This window comes from Eurytemora carolleeae, unplaced genomic scaffold, assembly GCF_000591075.1.
Source record: "Eurytemora carolleeae unplaced genomic scaffold, Eaff_2.0 scaffold928, whole genome shotgun sequence".
NCBI lineage: Eukaryota > Metazoa > Arthropoda > Copepoda > Calanoida > Temoridae > Eurytemora > Eurytemora carolleeae.
In genome coordinates this window covers 87,889-105,370 of record NW_019396814.1, presented here as the reverse complement: position 1 = coordinate 105,370, position 17,482 = coordinate 87,889, and the positions used below count along the sequence as shown (strand labels likewise).

The 17,482-nt window shown below is 30.5% G+C and overlaps 1 protein-coding gene across 1 annotated transcript in view; it reads right to left on the bottom strand.

Moving 5' to 3' along the window:
• The window catches only part of LOC111708961 (probable 3',5'-cyclic phosphodiesterase pde-5), a 35,634-nt gene that overhangs the window by 17,790 nt on the left and 362 nt on the right, over nt 1–17,482 (bottom strand). Inside the window, exons 2-19 of the mRNA XM_023482488.1 lie at nt 17,062–17,143; nt 15,536–15,592; nt 14,782–14,846; nt 13,981–14,068; nt 12,719–12,757; nt 10,156–10,239; nt 9,785–9,876; nt 9,072–9,144; nt 7,876–7,909; nt 5,673–5,756; nt 5,414–5,468; nt 4,848–4,931; nt 4,382–4,480; nt 3,393–3,502; nt 2,935–3,005; nt 2,745–2,805; nt 2,186–2,251; nt 997–1,006 (exon numbers count right to left, since the gene is read on the bottom strand). Of these exons, the coding sequence (XP_023338256.1) occupies nt 997–1,006; nt 2,186–2,251; nt 2,745–2,805; nt 2,935–3,005; nt 3,393–3,502; nt 4,382–4,480; nt 4,848–4,931; nt 5,414–5,468; nt 5,673–5,756; nt 7,876–7,909; nt 9,072–9,144; nt 9,785–9,876; nt 10,156–10,239; nt 12,719–12,757; nt 13,981–14,056 (1,038 nt within the window). The 5' untranslated portion in view covers nt 14,057–14,068; nt 14,782–14,846; nt 15,536–15,592; nt 17,062–17,143. The remainder of the gene's footprint in view (nt 1–996; nt 1,007–2,185; nt 2,252–2,744; nt 2,806–2,934; nt 3,006–3,392; nt 3,503–4,381; nt 4,481–4,847; nt 4,932–5,413; nt 5,469–5,672; nt 5,757–7,875; nt 7,910–9,071; nt 9,145–9,784; nt 9,877–10,155; nt 10,240–12,718; nt 12,758–13,980; nt 14,069–14,781; nt 14,847–15,535; nt 15,593–17,061; nt 17,144–17,482) is intronic.

Genomic DNA, 17,482 nt, shown 5'->3' with positions numbered 1-17,482 from the left:
ATGTATGGTGAAGGGGAAAATAAAGCAAAGTGATCAGATGTATCATGTATAGTGAAGAGAAAAATAAAGCAAAGTGATCAAATGTATCATGTATGGTGAAGAGGAAAATAAAGCAAATTGATCAAATGTATTATGTATGGTGAAGGGGAAAATAAAACAAAATGATCAGATGTATCATGTATGGTGAAGGGGGAAAATAAAGCAAAGTGATCAGATGTATCATATATGGTGAAGGGGAAAATAAAGCAAAGTATCATATATGGTGAATGGGAAAATGGATTGCGTACTTTTTTATGCGGCGTAATAGAACTGCTCAGAAACTGGATTAATGATAAATGAACAAATATTGTTAATTTCCAAGAATATTCAGCCTTTTGTTAGAATCTTTTTTGTCATTTGATAGAACTAGTTCCTAGCAGTCCTAATTCATCACAGTATAATCTGTACACAAACCCTTGACCCCTCACCTTTAGTAGTGTCAGACTTTCAGACTATTTGCAGCAAATAATACAACTAACAAAGGGTAGAAAGGAAAAGTTAAGCTCATGTGTTCTGTTCGTTAACTAACATATACATTACATTTTAAAACTTAAACGTTGAAAATTCTGAAAAATATTTTAGTTGAGATGAAAAGCTTGTGTTCTTACTAGAGACCAAATTTAATGAATGGGAGAAGTTTAGAAGTTAAACCGTGCTGATTTATTTCTCTAGCTTTACCCGGCGCTAAAGAGAACTGCTTGAAACGCCGGTACGAGGTTTAACCACTTCTCACTATTCATTCAATCTAGTTCCTGAGTCCTAATTTAAAGCCACGACTCAAATATGGTTGGTTCACCTTTAAATTGTATTGAATGTTTCAAGATTTAAGCTGGTGATCAATTCACAACCGGTTTTTGGCGAATTTGAGACGCGACTCAAATTTATTAAATTCGGACTCAGGTTAAAAATAATTTTCTCTCGTTTGACTAAAAATACGTGATTTTTGATTGTTCTTACCGAATTGTCTCTCTGACACAAATAAAAAATCCAAATTAGATCAATCCTCCAATATATCCAGTGAACCCAAGTCATTGATCTTAGAACTTAGAAGTTTAAATTATTCTACTTTTCAGAAAATCATTTCATTGAAAATTTAAAGATTCCTTTTTTCTTAAATTTTTATTTGAATTTTTACATAGAATATATTTTTCCATTTTGACCCTTCGTAGTTTTACCCTTTGTCGCTTTTTTGACCGTTTGTCGTTTGACCCTATGTCGTTTGATCCTGGGTTGTTTGACCCTATGTCGTTTGACCCTAGGTTGTTTGACCCTAAGTCGTTTGACCCCAAATAGATTGTTAAGTACAATAGATGGCAACGTAGTATTTGTACACTCTCAGTACAGCTGTATTCTTACAAGTGTCACAAGTGTCAACTCAGTTTTTGTGTCCAACAAAAATATTAATAATAGTGATAATTTTAGAATAAAGAGCTTATCTTACGGTGAAAAAAGTGCAATTTTATGTGTTATTTATTTTCTGTTTTACACTTTCTTATTTAATCTTGAAAAACATGTCAAATAATGTGAGAAAATTTCGTTTTCTTTGTTATATTTGACACTATTTGACGTCGTGTATAATTGATTCATTTCTCTGTTGCCACCTATTGTACTTGATAATCTATTTGGTTTGACCCTATGTTGGTGAACCAAACAGATGTTTACATGTTTCAAATCAATTATTTTCCATTAAAATTATTTAACATAAAGTATGGAAAAGTTTTGTATATATGCAGTTATAAAAAAATACCGACTTTTTAAAATCATTTTATGACTACATAAAATATTTGTTAAAAAGGTACTATTAGAGCTCCCAATAAATTATTTTTTCAAGTACCCCATTGCATTGGTTTAATTTTTAAAAATTCTGAAAAGGAAAATACAAATTTGCAAAACTCTTAAAATTAGTTTTCAGATAATCTATGGATTTAATTTTTAAATAAAAATGGTTTAATTAACGAAGAACCCTTAGTAAGATGAAAATTATTTTCTATTTATGATTTCTGAATAAATAATTCAATTAAATTTTCTAAGCATAGGATTAATCAATTATGCTCTGTTATAAAAATATTAAAAATTTATTTTTTATCTTTGGTTAAAGTAAAACTAAGAATATTAAGATGATAATTTTTAAAGAATTTAAAAAAACCTGATTTCTTTTGTTGATTGTTCTACTTGGCCATCTTCGATTATATCACTCGATACATCAAATATTCTAGAATAGATTGTTTACAGGATACATCGAATATTCTAGAATAGATTGTTTACAGGATACATCGAATATTATAGAATAGATTGTTTACAGGATACATCGAATAATATAGAATAGATTCTCTACAGGTACATCGAATATTATAGAATAGATTCTCTACAGGATACATCGAATATTCTAGAATAGATTGTTTACAGGATACATTAAATATCCTAGATAACATGGTTTCGAAGATTGATTTGAATATCATCGAAAACATCAATATAATAAAATAAATTGTTTACATGATGCATTGAATAGAATAGAATAGATGGTTTACAGGATACGTCGAATATATTAGAGTAAATTGTTTACTGGATACATCGAAAATTCTAGAATAGATTTTTTACAGGATACATAATATAATATAAAAGATGGTTTAAAGGACAACTCGAATATTCTAGAAAAGAATGAATAAATAGGTTAATGAATATAATATTCGTTTAAATTATTTTACCTTGCGTACAGTTGATTAGTTTTTGCGTCAACAAGAAAGAGTGAGGCTCGATCTGCGTCAACTGCGTAAAAAAATTGTCAAATATAGAATATAATATATAGAATTAGATAATATATCTGTTATCTGAAAATGAAAAATACGGAATTTTAACAAAGTAAGAAAACAAATGAATGAAATGTAAATTTTTTACCTAATTTTTGTGCCTGGTTCATGATTTGAATGATTAGAGTGTCCATGCTTATCATTTCTTGGAAAATAGATCTAGAAAATATTATTTCAGATTTAACCAAAATAAATACAATTGAGAGAACGAAAGTAATTATCTCTTTGTTCTCCACTTCCACATATTCTACGTCAAAAATAGTCCAGTTTACTATCTAACAATTCCAAGCTAGATATTAAAAAAGTCTTTACATGGAGACCGGAGCCGAAACGGAATTGATCAAAAAAGCAGAATCTCCAATAGGGGTTCAAGTTTTACCTTAAACAGAGTTCTGATTTAATGAATAAAGAGAATTGTAGTTTAACTTTTTCTTACTTGAAACTAAATCTAACTTTGGCCTCCCTTGCGAAGAGACAATGCTAGCTAAACTCGTTAATTCCATTAAAAATTTCGAAACACAATAAAAAATATTTATAAAAACTTACTTGACAACAGAAAGAAGAAAATCGTTTAAAGATTTCTGATGTTGAACCCTAGAGTACAGATCTGCAAAGTGTATTGTAACTCCACCCCACACCAGATAACTGTTTACAACCTAACCAAACTCTATCCTTCAAACATTTCTTAAACTTTTAAAGTTTATGAAATGATACATTTTTGCTTTGTTACTCTATTGATTTCTTTTTTGTTTGGTTCAAATAATATCTTCAAATTCCATTTTTTATTGGGTTCTACTGTAGTGTAAATAGATTTTAATCCATGCTCTCATAATTTCTCTTGGCTCTCTTACTATACAAATGTCGGCCCAAGCGTCGGACGAAACAAAGATCGGGCAATACAAACGTCATCCTTTTTAATTAACACTGTGTATAGTGTAAACAACCAAACGCTGAACACTTCAAAGCACGCAATTTGTTGCCAGACACGAGGCGCTAAAACCTCGGGAAATCCGTCAGTCGTGGGGTGCAGTTGAAATTTTGGTGGATTCTAATTAGAAGATTTTACTATGGTTTACTTCCTCCCATCTATCCTCAGATTGAGGGAGATTGCGAATTTTCAAGATGGAAAATTGCAGATTTTTTAAAAATTTCAATTTTACATTTAAAATTTTTACTTCTGTATTCGTTACTTAGTATTTCTATTTTTAATTTTTCTTTATATTTATGCATAAACTGCAATTGTTTCAATATCGAGACCACTTTAAACTTTAAACTGCTGAACCTATTTATTAAATGCAACTATAACGTCGAATTGAGGACATATTTTTCAAAAAGTAAATGGGGGGTGCAAGACAATATATGTTCTGTAAAAAAGCAGAAACAGGATTTCTTTTCCATTTTTAAATTCCGTAAAATACAATTATTTTTGTCAAATTATTTAATTCTTAATTTTCAGAGAGAAAAAAAGATTTCTCCATTTTCGAGATTAAGCAATCCAAATTATATGAGTAAGATTGTTAGAAGAATAAAGTTTCCTCGATATCTTCTTCAGTAAAATTATTCCCCTTCTTTCTCACAAACTCAAGAACAGCTTCAAGATCCTCAGTTTCAGAGCAAACAGGATAGCACACAACCTAGATATAGACAGGATAGCACACAACCTAGATATAGACAGGATAGTAGACAGCCTAGATATAGACAGGATAGCAGACAACCTAGATATAGACAGGATAGCAGACAACCTAGATATAGACAGGATAGCAGACAACCTAGATATAGACAGGATAGCAGACAACCTAGCTATAGACAGGATAGCAGACAACCGAGATATGGACAGGATAGTACACAACCTAGATATAGACAGGATAGCAGACCACCTAGATATAGACAGGATAGCAGACAACCTAGCTATAGACTGGATATGGCAGACAGCCTAGATATTGACAGGATTCACAAGACAGTATGACAGTATCCACTATCCAGTACTCCTTGTATATTAACCTTAGCTGATCCCTTGATATCTGGAACTCCCTTCGGAAACCTTGGATCTGAAGACCCTGTATTGGCCCTGACAACATCCTTCACCTTTGAAAAATATGTTAAAAAGATATTTTTCTAGATTTAAGAACTCAAATATAAATTTAAGATGTCTCAGAGAGCCAAAATGTTAGATACTTTCTAAGTATTCGTATTAGTGTGCCTAAAGAGACTTTAAGTGTAATTTAAACTGAACTTCCATACGAAGATGGCAATGTCCGATTCACAACGGAACCCTTGACACTTTTATCTGCAGATAATGTGATAATGTTGTGGGTTTTCTAGCTTGAAATGTGTTTAGTTCTGATAATTCCTACGTTTCTATGTTATATATTAAAAATGATCTGTTTGCAAAATTATAAATATTGATATTTACCTCATTTAATACTTGCTCAGACAAAGGGTCACTTTTAATTACGTTTACAGTCCCTTTAAGTTACTTTTTGCTTCTCCACAAAACGTGCGAAAATATTTTAAAATCAATTGTATTTCATTTTAATTTTCAAATTAATCCATCTAAATTTACTAACCTTAGCACAGTAGGCGGCCAAGGTAGTTCCAGATCGAATTTTTTGCTTTTCCCCGCTTTAACAAAACAAAATCATTATTTTATATATCAGGTACTATTTAGGTCTCTCAGAGATTTATTGAAAAATTCAAATTATATGCACCAATTTGAAGATTCATTAAATTTGGACTCAGGTTCCAAACGAAAGTAGTTTTGAGACTTGTGTAAAAGTTCTTTTTATTTTGTTTATATTTTAGTAAATGCTAAACAATTATTTGAACCTGGAATTTTTCGGATGAAACTGCGTAATTTCTCCTTCTGTTTCCACTAAGTAGAGATGAAAATGATCCGCCTCCACGGCTGAACTATAAATAAAAATCCTAAAAATCATAATTGTCTAATAATGCACGATGATTAAACAGTTCAGTTTTTATCCCAACCAACTACGACTTTTGATTACAATTCACGGTGTACTAAGCCAGTTTGTTTTACAATTCACGGTGTACTAAGCCAGTGGGGTCGGTCAAATAGGCCTGGGATTAGGCCGGGTACTGTAAAAAGTCTGAACGCGCTATGGGAGTTGTCATTGTTAGCCCTCCGACGGAACTATGCCAAGAAAATTGACCCCTGTCGTATGTTAGTATGGTTAGGGCGACGTACTTTACAGAACCGGGCTACCATAGGATCGGGTCAGTACACGCTGTTATCTGGCAGGCCGGTACAAACTGGACAGGTAAGTTCGAATTCAAATTTACTACGGCCCAGAGTGAATTTTACCATTAACGACATTTTTTTTGCTTTTTCTTGTATATGCCTTTTTGTTGGCGAATACGTTTTAAAATGAAAAAGTCTAAAATGAATGAAAATTAACTTCCATAATTTTTATTTTGAAAAGGAAATTATGAATATGATTTATGATAATTAAATTGTGGAGATTCATGGTTTTGAAATAAACTACAAATCTACTTTCCGTTTCCGAAAGGCAGCTTTTAAACAAATTGCATATCCTTTTTGTTTTCGGCATAGATTTGAGAGTTCTCTTTGAAATCACTTGGATTTATGCTGAAGTGAAATAAACAAATGATAATAAAATGTATTTCTTTGAAGACATTTATAATTTGTGTTGCTCCGATTAATATTTTAATAATTATGGCGTGAATCGGGTGAACGTAGTTCTTCATTGAAAGACCAGAGGGAATTACGTGTTAAGTCCCATTAAATAATAAAATTTAATATTGCTTATTACAATTGTGACATTATGAATGTTTCTCAATATTATCATTAATAAGTTTAAAATAATTTTCCAATGACGTTAACATCTTTTATTAACATTTATAATTTTACACTTCTACGAATTTATGATCGTAATGCAGGTGAACTTTAGGCTGATCATAACATCACTGATTCGTATTAAATTAAAAAAAGGAATATATATTATCATTATATTTTAATACTGCGTCATATATATAATGATGTTTAATATTATGTCTAAATATAATACAGCTGGTGTCCCAATAAACATGGGAATACAGAGACGACATTAAAATCATCCGATAATTGATAAATGACAAAAAGTGTACCATAAAAAGATTGTATGATTAGTGAGCTTTTCAAAATGTTGCCTGCCTTCTGTAGGTGTGTCTTCAAAATAAACATAGATATCAAACATTGTTGATATTACATCAATTAAAATCAGATTTGATTGTGCAAAATTGGTAGACCACATTTTGGAATTCCTGAGTCTGAAAATTTTACCTTCATTGTTTTAACTGGGATGCTATACTATACACTGCTGAATTGCGTGCACGTAATTATGCCACGTGAAAAAAGACGATATAGTAATTCCCAAATAGATTCTAGTACAATAAATGGCAACGTAGAATTTGTACACTCTCAGTACAGCTGTATTCTGACGTCACAAGTGTCAATTCAGTTTTGTGTTCGACACAATTATTAATAATAGTGATTAATTTAAAATAAAGTGCTTATCTTACAGTAAAATAAGTGAAATTTAATGTGTTCTTTATTTTCTGTTTTTAAACTTTTTTATTGAATCTTGGAAAACATGATAACCAAAGTTTAAAAAAATTGGTTTCCTTTTTATATTTGACACTTGTGACGTCGTGTATATTTGGTCCATTTCTCTGTTGCCACCTATTGTACTTGATATTTTATATGGTAATTCCCATGTTTATTATATGTATTATATGTATGATATTAAATATAAATATGTATACAACATTATTTTTTTAATGCTGAGTTCTTCAGTCAAAATTTGGGACCAATTATGTATATGTCATAACCCAATCATCAGGATTTGATGGAGCAGTGGTTAGAGTGTTTGATTCATAATCTAAGGATTCATGGTTCAAGCCCCGTCAACTGCAAAATCAAAAATCTGATAAATAGAGCCATACTGATGAGTCCTTATAGGACGAAACACTGTGTCTATGGATATTATGTATATAGATATAGATTTCTCACCTGATACAATTTGCTAGTTCCCACATGATCTGAGCTAAAAAAGATATTAACATCTTAGTGTTGAAAATACAAAAATTATAGAAAAAAATGAATTTGCTTGATAAATATAAAGGAAGGACGCTGCACATTTCTTTTAATTGTAACTTTTATAATTCTAATCATTTTGTGGAGAAAGAAACAGTTTTAGAATTCTGGCAAAAAATTACAGTGATAGGCTATAATATTAATACAATGAAGACGACTTTTTTATTTAAGTTATTTAAGCTTTTCGAACTACAAGTTTACATATAATCAAAGAGAAGCTTTTTAATTGATAGCTTCTCTTGACTTCTATGTTTCCATGCTGTTTAACAGCTTGGTTTAAACCAAAATTGAAATCGAAAGTCGTCTTCGTTGTATTGATATAATCGCCTACCACTGTATAATATTATAAATACTAAAATATGCATGCCATGGCTGAAAAATATTTATTAGGATTCTGCCAAATACTTTGAAATAAGATACAAGGAAAGCATTTTGCAGTTTTAAAACTTTCATGTTCTCTGTCTAAAAAATAGTAGAAGTATAGTTTTGTAGATAGGTGAAAGGAAATAAGCCTGGTAAACCTTTAAAATTTGCCTGATCTCACAAACTAATGCATAATTTTCATAACTTTTGTGTTATATCCCTGGATCAAGCACTTATTTCTGGAAAGCAATTATTGTCAAAACTTAATTTCTTTCGGATATCCTATATCCCGGGCCGCGTGGTGGGAGCTTCAGTGACGAATTCGGTATCGTCTTTTCAAATAATTATTTGATTTAGTATAATGATACCTTCTGAGAAAGCTGTAATCTGTAAGAGTTTCGTCTACTATGTTCACATTTTGTTTGTTTATGTTTTGACTGCATACAGTTGTACTTAGTAAAACAAGAAAATAACAGTATACAGTGTAAACTTGTCCGTCTTCACTGTTCATCTTGTGGAGACATTATAGACACATCTTTGCAGTCTTTTACCCTTTTCAGAAAATAAACTCTAGCATACATAATAATATTATGGCTTTTGAAATTAGGTATTACATTGCTAATTCATACAAAGACGATTTCGAATTCGTCACTGAATTCCCATGTTTTTTGGGACACCCTGTACTAGAGATAATTCTGAGATGATTAAGAACTTTTTAACATCGGGATTCTCTAGTATAGTTTTTATACCTTTATTAGTAGCTCCCTGTAACAACCTTGTCATTTCATCTAACATATTCTTTTTGTTAGCCTCCACAGAATACTATATCAAAAAAATATTAAATTAAAAAGATTATCTTCCTAGAAACCTTATCATCTTTTTCTTTCAGATGATGAAAATAGAAAAACCATCCAATAAAAAAAATTTATATGCTTAGGTTATGGAAAAAGCTCATATGAAATAAAAAGCATAAAAGAATGAATATGAAAATAATAATTCAAATTTAAAGATGATCACAAAGTTAAAATTCTTTAGTTTAGTTTTGCTACTGAATTTCCTTGCATCTTATTATATTCTTACCTTCCATATATTCCTACAGTTTAGTTTTCCTTGTGGATATTCTTTCCTTCAACATTCCTAGTTTAGTTTTCCGTGAGGATATCCTTACCTTCCACATTCCTAGTTTAGCTTTCCGTGTGGATATCCTTACCTTCAACATTCCTAGTTTAGTTTTCCGTGTAAATATCTTTACCTTCCACATTCCTAGTTTAGTTTTCCGTGTAAATAGCTTTACCTTCCACATTCCTAGTTTAGTTTTCCGTGTGGATATCCATACCTTCCACATTCCTAGTTTAGTTTTCCGTGTGGATATCCTTACCTTCCACATTCTTAGTTTAGTTTTCCGTGTGGATATCCTTACCTTCCACATTCCTAGTTTAGTTTTCCGTGTGGATATCCTTACCTTCCACATTCCTAGTTTAGTTTTCCGTGTGGATATCCTAGGCTGCTTCTGGCTTTTACGTGCCCGTCGTTTCGTCCATTTTTCAAGCGTTTCTAAATCAAAGCATGCTATCAACTAATGTACCAGAGTCGAATTTAATGAATTTGCGCCGTGTCTAAAATCCGCTAGAAACCGGTTTTCATTGAGCGCAGGCTTAAATTTTGAAACATTGAATACAATTTTAAGTGAAACCGACCATATTTGAGCCGCGGCTCAAATTCTTTATATTCGGCCTCTGAATATAGATATGTACATTCTAAGATGGACTTAAATTTGTTATTATTTTCAATTATTTTGGCACTATTTAAAATATCAAAAATACACTTGATTACCTAAATCTACGTGCTCTATAACGTATTGTTCCAATAGATCAGAGTTAGAAGAGAGAAGTTCTGTAAACTGTTGCGGTGTCATGTCTAGAAAGTTGGAATGTTTCAAGAAACACCGAAAACATTGTTATAATATTTTTTCAGATTTTTTAAAGGTTGAGCATTTTCAATTTTAATTTTATTTTATCTAAAATAAAACACAAACAGACCCCCCCCCAAAAAAAAAAAAAAAAAACCTGTTTAGCGTAAATGAGATTTAATATAAAAACGTTATTTCGATAATCTATATTGATTTTTTATTTTTGCTGTCTTAAGCATTTAGATGTAATAAGATGACGTAAATTAAAGATAGAGAAAATAAAATATGATTTAAATCATGATAATAACTATTTATAGCACCATTATTTTGGTTCGCAATGTTATAACATTTTTGGAAATAAACTTTCTCTTTATTGAGAAGGTTCGCGCCTTTTTATAATCTAAAAGGCGAGAACCTTCGAGATATAGAGTAAATTTAAGTCCAAAAACATAGCACGTCTTGNCCCTAACCAAATGTCTAGCTGCGCGCCTGGATATAGAGAACATTTAAGTTAAACAACTTTAATGCACGTCGTTCCAAAATAATATTGTGTTATAGGTTTGTGTACTTGTCTTATTGCAATGACTATTTCTAGATGAAATATAATTTTTAAGAACGCAGAAATAAATATATAATTAAATAAATAGTTAATTGCAATTTTATTTTCATTTCTATTGAAAAAATATTTTGCAAATAACCTAATTTGTTCGGAGAAAATCCGGGAACCAATCATAACTTTATAGCAAACGTGGTATAATGTGCAACTAATTTAGCTTTATAGCATGATGATTATTTTAAGCACGTTCAAATAAAATTCACCATGAAGTGAGGAAGAATGATAAAGTACACACTAGTTTCACAAACATTTATTTCAACTATCGGTGATCAGTTCTTTCCTATCTGAAGTATATCCTTTGAAAGAAATATTTAATGTTAAAGGGAGTGTTCGCGAAAAATGAAAGGGGGTATAGGCTTATTGTGATAAAAAGCGCTTTTGATCGCTACTAATCTTACTTCTATCTGTTGCGTCTATAAGGAGAAAATTGTTAAAAACGACAAATACCGAAGAACGTAGTGTCCATACAAATTCAGAAAGATGCAACATACGACTTAGACCGTAAAAAAATCTATTTAATTTCAAACAAATCATTCAGATATTACAACCTATAGTCATCGATTATCTTTTGCCACATTTGTATATAGTTGGTTTTTCATAATATGTTTTAATTGTTATGATCTGAGAGTTAGTTATAAAAACATTTATTCATGTTTCGAGGATTTTTGGTAATGAAGACGACATTTTGATATTTTCCAGGAATGTTCAAAAACAAGTTGTAAGCTAAATATTATCTTAAAAAATAAAATCAAAACATATTATGAAAAATCAACTATATACAAATGTGGCGAAAGATAATCGATGACTATAGGTTGTAATATCTGAATGATTTGTTTGAAATTAAATAGATTTTTTTTACGGTCTAAGTCGTATGTTGCATCTTTCTGAATTTGTATGGACACTACGTTCTTCGGTATTTGTCGTTTTTACCAATTTTCTCCTTATAGACGCAACAGCTAGAAGAAAGATTAGTAGCGATCAAAAGCGCTTTTTTATCGCATTAAGCCTATACCCCCTTTCATTTTTCGCGAACACTACCTTTAACTGTTCAATGAAACTTCTGTAAACAATTATTATCACTGGCTTTACCCTGCATTCCACTGTCAGGCGATTTTGGAAACGTTTTTAAACATTCAAAACTCGGATCATAAACAAATCAATTTAATTCCAAACAAATCATTCAGATATTACAAACAATATTCATTGATAATTTTTTGGCACATTCGTATATAGTTGATATTTCATATTTGTATCAAAATTATAGATAAATATAAAATATAAAATATAAAATATTTTTTTCCTTGTGTGATTTTTTTTCATTCAATTCTTTCCTAAACACTTTATCAAATTTTGCTTGTTAATTTATAATATGACAAAAAAACTTTGAAAGCCATTAAAATTTCTTTTTTAATCATCCATGAACTAATAACGTAAAATGACGTAAATAAAATCTTTATTTTATATATAATGAATATCTTTTTTTATTATTTGATTATATACAAACTTTTAAAATTTTTTAGAAGGGACTGTAAGTGACCCTCCATGCAAAGAGAGCAATGTCAGATTTGTAACGGTAGCCTTGAAACCTTTTTCTGTTCGTCGAGTAAAGAGTTATGTGTGCGTAAACTTATTGAAACACGCGTGGTTTCAGCTGCAAATTCCGGTGTTTGATGTGTTCAGAATATGCATTGTACACAGCGCAAACTGTACACAGCTGAATATAAGGCGAGTGGGTTTCGATAAGCTTACACTCACACATCACTGTACTCAACAAACATACAAAGGTTTTAAGGGTAACGTTGTTAATCGTACAATGCCCTCTTTAAATGGAGGTTTACTTGAAATTACGCTTATATAATCTCTTTAAATACCTGCTTCTTGGCGCTTTCCAATACTTGGAAGATTGGCTCCTAAATCATAAAAAGTTATCTTGAAAAGTTGATGATAAAAAATATTCATTTTAATAATTATTTATAACAGTGTTATTTTGGTTCGCAGTGTTATAAAGTTTGGACAGAAATTTTCCCTTTATTGAGAAAGTTCTAAGCCTTTTTAGATTTAATTTTGTCCCTAGCTTTAACGAGGGACAAAATATAATCTGAAAAGGAGAACCTTCGAGGTTTAGAGTAAATTTAAGTCGAAAAACATAATAGTACGTCGTGACAAAATAATAATGCATTAGATGTCTTTCTAATTTATGTAAAAATGACCTTAACACAATTCTTGGTAGAAATTTATTTACTGTTGCAAATGACTGTTCTGTAAATCCTTTGGATCTTAGTAAAATGTTAGTTAAGAAACAAATGAAATATTTTGATGTCCCATTGGAACATGCATGGGAAGTTCCGGTTTTACAAGAACTTTTAAGTACAAGAATGAATAATTTATATGTTGAAGGATTCGATGATTACGTAATAACTGAAATGATAAATATGTTATGTAGTGAGTAAAAATCAATGTTGTCTATTTGTGCATAATTTTGCATATTTTTCTCTTTTCTTTTGGAAACCTGTATTTTCAAAAATTTATTTAAACAAATTTAAACTACACCATTTATCTATGTATTTATATCTTTGTGTGTGAATAAATCTTTATGATAATAATAGTGCTATAGGTAATTTTTTTAAACGTTTATGTACTTGTCTTATTTCAATGGCTATTTCTAGATCAAAGCAGAAGTCAACAAAAAATAAACTTCATTTCAATTTTATTTTCATTTCACTTGAAAATATCCTAAATTTTTTGAGAAAATCCGGGAACCAATCAAAACGTTATAGCAAACGTTCTATAATTTAAAGCTGATTTAACATTTTAGCACGATTATTACTTTATAGCACGTTCGTTACGAAATTCTTGATGAAGTGAGAAAGAATGATAAAGTACACAATAGTTTCAGAAAAACATATTTTGAAAGTTCTGTTTAAAACTTTAATATTATTATCTAAACTACCTAAACAGTGTTGATTGATTGATTAATGAGCATAGATAACGCCAGTGCTCAAATTTTCAGAATTTTTTTTCTTATTTAAAAAAAAAATATTCTTTGTACTTTATACTGTAGCTTTTTGTACTTGGAGTAATCTCAAGAAAGTCGTGAATTGAGTGTTAGTCCATACAATAAGAATTTACTTACTGGAAACCCTGAGTTCCGTTCTTGATCCGGAAGTGTTTCCGCTTCGAGACTTAGAGCGCATACGTTCAGCATTCATCGAACTCAAGGCCTAAATAAATAACATTTTCTCAAATTAAATTTAGTTTTGAAACTATAATAATGGTCTTATTTAACATGCTTTTGAAAATTTAATTCAGTCTAAAGAGTCTGAGGCGACTCTTATCAGTTCTAAAGCTTTGATTCTGAATATAAAAAAATCTGATTGAATTTTTAGAAAAATCGAAGAAAAATAACATTTAAAGGCAAATTTTACTTTAACAAAGGAATTGAGTCTTTGCAACAAATCCCAATTTTCTAATACCTATACATCTACAACCAAATTATGTAAACCTTTGATATTTTAAACTTTAATTGTTTGATATAACAAAAGTGATAGTTTGAAATATCTAAAGTCTACAACATTGGGTTGTTAAGATATAAGGATTTAAAAAACAGAGTTTGTGGCAAAGACTCAATTCCTTTAGAACAATTTGGAATGAGGTTGCCTGAATTTGGAATTTTTAGAATTTTTTCCTTCGTTGTTAAATATTAATCCTTTTGTAAAAAAGAAAAATAATTCAAATTGAAATTTGCAATGATGCTTTTGTTTTAAGATTTCCATGTAAACAATGTTGAACATAACACATTGACGTAGATTGTAAATTCTTTTTCTGAAATTTTTTTAAAATAAAACATTTGTATTTGTACTAACTCATTCTTTTCGTCGAATTGCAAAATAAAATTATTATTATTATAAATATTATTATTATTATTATTATTAACCTTAATCTCCTCCCTGGAAGGTCCCTTGTTTGCAGAACAGCAGTTGTAATGGAATCTGTTATGAGCTGAAGAATAATTATAAATTTTGAAATTCGACAAACCATTAGAAAATTTGAGTAGATATTTTCAAAATATCTTCGAAGTATACTATACAATTTTTTCTAATATTTCGTTTGTTATGGATTCATGTATTTTCATTACTTTTTAATAATCCATTATTTCTCCAGCACTCGTAGAAATGTAAAATTTTCATCTAAAAAAATTTGTTCGAGCTCCGGAGCCAAATTCAACCTAGTAAGTAGTAGCATCACTCGTCAAATGTTGATGAATGATAACTTTTATTTAAAATTTTTTTAGAACTATCAATGCTATTAAGATGAATTTTGCTCGGGTGCTCCAGCAAATGTTGTTATGTGACCCTCATTACAAAGATGACAATGCCTGAAATACATGTTTTTTTTCTTTAAATTTTTTTTTTTCAGTTGTGGATTTTCTGCGAAAGTGACTTGCGCTTTTCTTGCTTATAATTGAAACAAGAATAAATTAAAAGAAATAGCTACTATAAGATTGAGAAAAACAGTTTTATCTTCTACAGTTTTGATTAGATTAGGGATTTAAAGGGTACCGTTGTAAATCGGGCATATTTTCATCTTTGCGTGGAAAGTTACTTAACATTACGTGACAGTCCCTGTAAAAAGGGTTTGCTTTTTTTTCAATCAAAAAATTGTGTCATGACAAAAGGATAAAAGTTTACCTGTCGTGTCCGATCTATTTGGACTTCGCGATCTTGATTTCGAGAGAGAGCGATTTCCTAAATATATAAGTATTGGTTTGAGATTCAACAGACTTTTTATAAATATTGATAAACACGTATAAACAAGTTTAAACAAGTGTATAAACAATTAAACAGCGAGACCCATAAAACTGCAAACTGGAAGACGACATTTTAGTTTTAACAGAAGGTTGAAAACAAAATTATTAAATGAAATGGATCAATGCAAATATTGTACAATTGTTGTGTTTTATGTTCACTCGACTCTCTCGACTATTTAAAATAGTAATTTTAGATTTCCTTTAGTCTTACTGTGTCACAGTTTTTGGGGCTCCCATTTAAACAAGCTGACCATGGATTGAAGCTGACCTCGTTTTAAAGAAGAAAGTAGCTTTGCTTCGTTCTCTGCTAAAAATTAAACAATGCAAAACGGATTATCAAATTATTAATGAGAGACCCTTCACTTAAATATTGATTTTAATATTTTCTAGTATTCTTAGTGGTTTTCTTAAACTAAACAATCTCAAGAAAAGGAACAGGTTGATTTTATGATCAATTAATGATTTTCCTTTGCGACCTTGATACAACTTCAGAATTGTAATCTACCACACCGGAGATCAAGAAATAAACATACATTGGTTCAAGGTAATAATGCAAGGAAATTTATTTTAGAAGTGTACACATCTTTTGTACTGCAGTGTACTGTCTCTGAGTGGTAATGTAAACTCAAGACGGATGTCACAGCCTGACATGGGATCCATCTTTCATATAAAAAATTAATGTAATATTCTGGTCATACGAAACTATTATTTGAATCATCAAAATTTTCAAAATTCAATGCTTTTATCCTCCTCGGTTCTTAACGAACACTGATGCATCTATTCTTGTTTACTAATTCCGCCCAGAGAGAACTGGTTTCAATATATGCCCAGAGTATAAACAACTTAAAAACATATTAAATTTTGATAATTTTGATAATTCACACAAAAGTTTCATATGTCCATAATATTTAATTGACTTTTTATGTGCAGATGGATTCAATGTCAGGCTTCGACATCTGAAATAACTTTCCTTGCATTATAACACTGGCTATACCTAGCGGTTTCTATACGTACGGTTGCTATAATGTTTGACTTCGGAAATAAACAAGATTTATTGGTTCGCTGCGCAAATCTCATTTTCTTATACCGCAAAAGCATGAAACCAAAATCTCCAAATCCAATTCTCACTCCGAATTAAAATCTTCACAATCGAAGAACTGATGATTCAAAATAAGAAAAAACGAGTTAATTCGATTCCTGATACTAAAACAATAGTTTTTCAAGATGATGTTAAGCCGGACTTCCGTTTTCTAAGCTGATTTTAGTCCAAGAGCTCGCTTTCAAGCTAGCTGATTATTAACAGAACTCCTTTTTATAAATCTTATTTTTCCTTAGAATTCTTTAACCTCGACACTCTTTCACAAAGCTGAGTTTAACTTTATATCTGCTGTCCCTTTAGTGTATTACCTGGTCTCCCGTTTATCAGGCTGATTTGTCCTGAGGAAATATTTCCCGCGATCTCCGCTATCGGACTGACTACAATCTGAACCTAAAATGTATTTATTTCTTTAAGGCTAAATGTTCCACATATGACATCATCCTTTGATTTTTTTTTCATTCGCTGAATAGAAATAGTAAACCCTGAAATTTTCTCTTTTGTATCAAAATATGTCTTACTTCGTATTCAATTCTATCCATTTTTATTTTTTATTTGTTTCGTTCTTTCTACCCTTCTATACCTGGTACCCTACACTCCTGTCCGTCTGGCCTTCTATACCAGAAATAACATTGGTTTGGAATGTATATTTTTGATGAAGCAACAAACATTTTGACTAAGAATAGCGACTTAGAGTTGTGACTTAGACTCTGTCATGAACATTATCATCTA